The sequence below is a fragment of the Pinus tabuliformis genome, chromosome 3_2, assembly GCF_031772625.1.
Source record: "Pinus tabuliformis cultivar Carrire ecotype Pingquan chromosome 3_2, CPIR1, whole genome shotgun sequence".
Taxonomy (NCBI): domain Eukaryota; kingdom Viridiplantae; phylum Streptophyta; class Pinopsida; order Pinales; family Pinaceae; genus Pinus; species Pinus tabuliformis.
The window spans coordinates 550,497,942-550,503,316 of NC_142302.1; the positions used below are offsets into that span (position 1 = coordinate 550,497,942).

Consider the following 5,375-nt stretch of genomic DNA (forward strand, 5'->3'; position numbering starts at 1 on the left):
AATATTGGCAATCAACTAATGAACTTGAAAAATCAGGGTAATAATGAAGGTTATTTTAAGGAACTTGTAAGGTATGATAAATAGAATGATTGGAGAAGATAAGTTGTGTGCATAACAACATCTATAACAATGGGAGAGCCACATTGTAAAGTTTTTCATAGGTGACTAACTATATGAATGAATTATGGATAACAAGACGTATGATAAGGAGATTTTATTATGTTGATGTCTTAAAACAGGAAAAGATAAGTGGATTACACTTGGTAGCTATCTTAATGAATTTATTTATCAGGTCTTACCCAAGTTGGAAATAGTAACAACATTTCCAAGGTATATCAGTGCTATAGGAGAGGAGGAAAAACCACAATGATTGGAGGTGAGAAATTCAAGTCAATTTAATAAAATAGAATGAAGTGAAGAAACTTCCATTTTTGAAGCCAATAGACATGGAATAGTAGGAAATCAAGACAGGGAGAAAAAGAAAAATATATCTATGAATATCGGATAGGAGAAAATGAAGGGATGTTCTATCAAGAAGAAAGTTCTTTTAAAGGTATTAATGAGTAGAGCTAGAAACACCATTGGTAATGGTCATAATGATGATCTACATATTTTAAAAATGTGAAGGTGTGAAGTTGCATGATGACCAAATGATAATAAATGAGGAAGATATAGGAAGGAATGTTGCTAGAAATTTTAGACGGATACCTTGAGAAGGATTGTGTATATAGTGACAAAAGAAGTGAAAGTCAATTAATAGAGATTGTACTTGACTCATTGTTTCATGAGTAGGACTTTCCATAACGTTAAAAGAGGTTGTTTCCACATTTAAGTTTCTCATGGACAATGATGGTAGTAGTGTTTCCAACTATTTCAAAATCTAAAATAATGATACTATTTAATAAGAAAGAGTCGTCCCCAAAACCTTGTTGTCATCTCGCAGACATTGATCACAGATAATATAGGTATGTACTTATTTGTTGATTCTGATTTTAATTAGGAAATTAATTTTATATTTACTTTGGACTGTTACACCATCCCTGCATGGCAGCATATGCAGACAAAACACTAATGAAGGTCACATGGTTTGGATTAGTGTCAGAATGTTGCATTTGCTCAAAAGAGCATAAGGGCTTTCTTTCCATGTCCATGCATTGCATATCCTGAGATCATTGCAGTCCAAGATACCACATTTCGAGTAAGTATGTTCTCAAATGCTTTGCGTGCATCCCCTCTACTACCACATTTGGAATACATATCTACAAGCGAGTTCCCTACAAATACATCAGAATGAAATCCACTTCTAAATGTGGATTCATGGATCTGCTTGCCACATACTAGAGCTGCCAAATTGGCACACACTGCAAGTACACTGGAAAAGATATCAATGCTTGGCCTCACATCTGTCAGCTGCATTTGCTGAAAAACCTCCAGGGCTTTATCAAAGTGCCCATTGTGCACATATCCTGCTATCATTGTAGTCCATGACACAAAATTTCGCTTGGGCATTTTCTGAAAGAGATCTAGTGCATTATCAATAAGCCCATTCTGTGCATATCCTGCAATCATCGCAGTCCATGACACCATATTCCGCTCAGGCATTTTCTTGAAGAGCTCCAGGGCTTCTTCTACAAATCCATTCTGTGCATACCCTGCAATCATCGCATTCCATGAGGCTATATCTCTTTCAGGCATTTCCTTAAAAAACTTCACAGCCTCGTCAAAACGCCCATTCTGTGCACATCCTCCTATCATTGCTGTCCAAGACACGGCATTGCGTTCCGGCATTTTATGAAAGAGCTCCGGCGCCTCATCCAGGCGTCCATTTTGTCCATACCCTGCAAGCATGGTACTCCACGAGACCACATTTCGTTCAGGCATCTTTTCAAACAGCTCCCAGGCAGAATCCACAAACCCATTTTGTGCATACCCTGCAATCATTGCATTCCACGACACAATATCTCGTTCAGGCATTTTATCAAACACATCACGCGCATCCTCCAAACTCCCACATTTCACATACATATCTACTAGGGAACTACTCACAAAGACATCACATTGGTGCCCACGTCTCATTATTTCTTTATGAATCTCCTTGCCTCTTTCCAGAACTGCCAAACCCGTACATGCAGGGAGAACACTGGCGAAGGTGAACTGAAGGGGCTCAACACCTGCTTGTTGCATTAGATAAAATAGTGCCAAGGCCTCCTCGCTCACCCCATGCCTGGCATAAGCTGTAATCATTACAGTCCATGAGACAATATTTCTTCCAGAAATTTGATCAAAAACCCTGCGCGCATCTATAAGATTACCACACTCCGCATACATATTCATAAGTTTGTTTCCTAAGAAGATATCATGGAATTTACATGCAGAATAAATGATGTGGGCGTGGACTAGTTTTCCCTCTGGCAGGGCTTTGCTCTTGACGCAGCCCTTCAAGAGATGAGCATAAGCCGATGATTGTGGTTGAATGGCATGGCAACCCATAAAATACAAATTATGGACTGCCTCTTTTAAATGGCCTCTCACGTTTTTACTGATACCATAAGGAGGTTGTGATTTCCATTGTTGTGTGTTTTTTCTGCTTTGAGAACAGCGATTTCTGTTTCAGTGCTGAAGCGAAATTGGGTGTTGTGAGAATGAAAGGCTGGGCAAATGAATAAGATCATATTCGTCAGGTTTTTGCTGAATGGAGATAGTGGTACCATTGACATTGCAATGGCAACTGTTCTGGCCCATCATCACAAATCCATTGGATTCAGAAAAATAGTGATCGGGGACAGATATTAATGCCCAGAAACAATTACAGAACTCAAGACTCTCAGTTGTAAATATGTGTTTACTTTGTAATGGTAATAAAGTTTGAACTAGGATGTAAGTGGAGGCAGCACTCCATGTTCCATGTGCATTTTAATTTTTCTAAAGTGATTGAATGGGAAGGTTTTATTAGGTTTATTCTTAATTTTAACTTAAATAAACAGTATTATTTATTTAACTTTTTATAGTAATAATTAAGAAAAAGAAATATTTAGATCACGGTTTCCAACCAATCACTGTGGTTGTAGTTCATTTTCAGGACAAGATGAGAGATCATATCTAGGCAATAAAATAAATAGATGAAAAGAAGAGCGACAAAATGAGAGATCATATCTAGGCAATAAAATAAATAGATGAAGAGAGGAGCTAACTAGCCATTAGAATATAACACAAGATGAGCCATTAGAATATAACACAAGATGAGGGATCAGATCTAGGCAATGAAATAAATAGATAAAGAGAGGAGCTAACTAACAGTTAGAATATAACAGCTAATTTGACTAAATACCCATTATTAATCATTTTTAATATCATGATTTGACCAGAAAAAAAAGAGAATCAAACTAAATCTTGTTAAGAAAGATTCTTCGGCGAAAATCACATGGAATATCATTTGTCGACGCGTTTTGAACCAACCAGTGTGGTTCAACTAGCCGTTAGAAAAGATCGCTGTTGGAGGGTCTGATTAGACTATTTAACATGATGAGCTTGATCTGTTTCTTCAGCTTGTCCTGACGATGAACCACACTGGTTGGTTCGAAACGCGTCGACAAATGATATTCCATGTGATTTTCGCCGAAGAATCTTTCTTAACTTGATATGGATCACAGAAGCCTGAACTCTATTATTGAATCCCAAACTAAATCTTATTAATTCAATTATCATTAAATTATAATATTATAAATACTATTATTAAAATATAATTTAATAGATTAATATAGATGTATATAAACCAAATAAGGAAATATCGAAGATTAATCACATATATTTTTCTAAAAAATAAATATAAATAATTCTCTAATATATATATATATTATAAAACTAAATAAGAAAATATCAAAGGTAATATTGTTACTCAAAATTTTGTATTATGATTAATACTAGTCACTTGGGTGTTTGTGAGTTTCTGATGAAAATCATCTCAATGATGAAAAAATCCATCTCCTTAAAGTTTTTAATAAGAATGGTTATAGCAGATCCTAGGGTCTTAGAGCGTTCCTTAAGGCTGAAAAAGGTCCCAAGATTAAGAATGATCCCAAGATTAAGAATGATCCCAAGATTTGGTTTTACGAAGTTCATCTTCCTTTCATTCAGGGGACCACAGATAAAATTGCAAGAACCCTGAAAAAGCATAAGATTCTTTCAACATTTAGGCGCCTTAGCATTATTCAGAGTTCCCTTCGATCTATTAAGGACCCGGTAAACCCCAAAGATGGGAATGGTGTTTAGTGGGACCCCTTATATTGGTGAGACTGGTCGATCAATAAATCAAAGGATTCATAAGCATGATGCGAACATCAAGCATGAGAGGCCTTGCTCTTCAACTTTGTCAAAACATACATAAAAGATCAATCATCACATCTGCATAGAAGAGGCGACCTAGGATTGACCATTTTCATCATCATAAATTTAAAGAGGCCTTAGAAATTGAGAAGAGACCTATTAATCTGAATACAGAAGATGGCTAGAGTATCAGTAGGTGTTGGATCTTATATTCCTAGGTTTTTTTTTAATTATTATTCATATTTTAGACAGTGATTAATGATAATAATGATAAAATTAAAAATTTATTTTTTAACAATATTATCCATAGTATTAATCATAATACAAAGTTTGAGTGACAATATTACCTTTGATATTTTCTTTTTTGGTTTTATAGTGTATTCATTTATTATTTATTTATTCATTTATTTATTATTATTTATTTATTCATTTATTTATATTTTTATTTATTTGTGTAGTTTTTTTTTAAGAGAATTATTTATATTTATTTTTTAGAAAAATTTATGTGATTAATGATTCTAATGGTAAGATTAAAAATTTATTATAATATTTTGACAATATTATGTATAATATTAAGATTATTATAATACTATTACCTTTGTTAGTTTTTTTTTTTATTTCATATTTTTTAACAAAAATTTATTTGATTAATAATATTAAGTATTAGATTATATTTTAATAATATTATTTATAATGTTAGAATTTAATAATAATGGAATCTATAATAAGACTTAGTTTGATTCTTTTTTTTGGGTCAAATCATTATATTAAAAATTACTAATAATCAATGTTTAGTCAAATTAGTTGTTATATTCTAACGGTTAGTTAGCTCCTCTCTTCATCTATTTATTTCATTGCCTAGATTTGATCTATCATCTTGTCTTGAAGATGAACCACAGTGTTTGGTTCAAATGCCTCGACGAGATTGTATCCTATGTGATTTTTAGTAAAAAATGTTGTCATAAATATTATGGATCACAGAAATCTAAGTTCAAAATATATATATATATATATATATATATATATATATATATATATATATATTCTTTACC

General features: G+C 33.2%; 1 protein-coding gene across 1 annotated transcript; it reads right to left on the reverse strand.

Moving 5' to 3' along the window:
* Positions 1-1,116: 1,116 nt before the first annotated feature.
* On the reverse strand, positions 1,117-2,328 carry LOC149181693 (pentatricopeptide repeat-containing protein At2g13600-like). The gene has a single exon (XM_089414292.1). The coding sequence runs from the start codon at positions 2,326-2,328 to the stop codon at positions 1,117-1,119; it is 1,212 nt and encodes a 403-aa protein (XP_089270418.1).
* Positions 2,329-5,375: the final 3,047 nt, after the last annotated feature.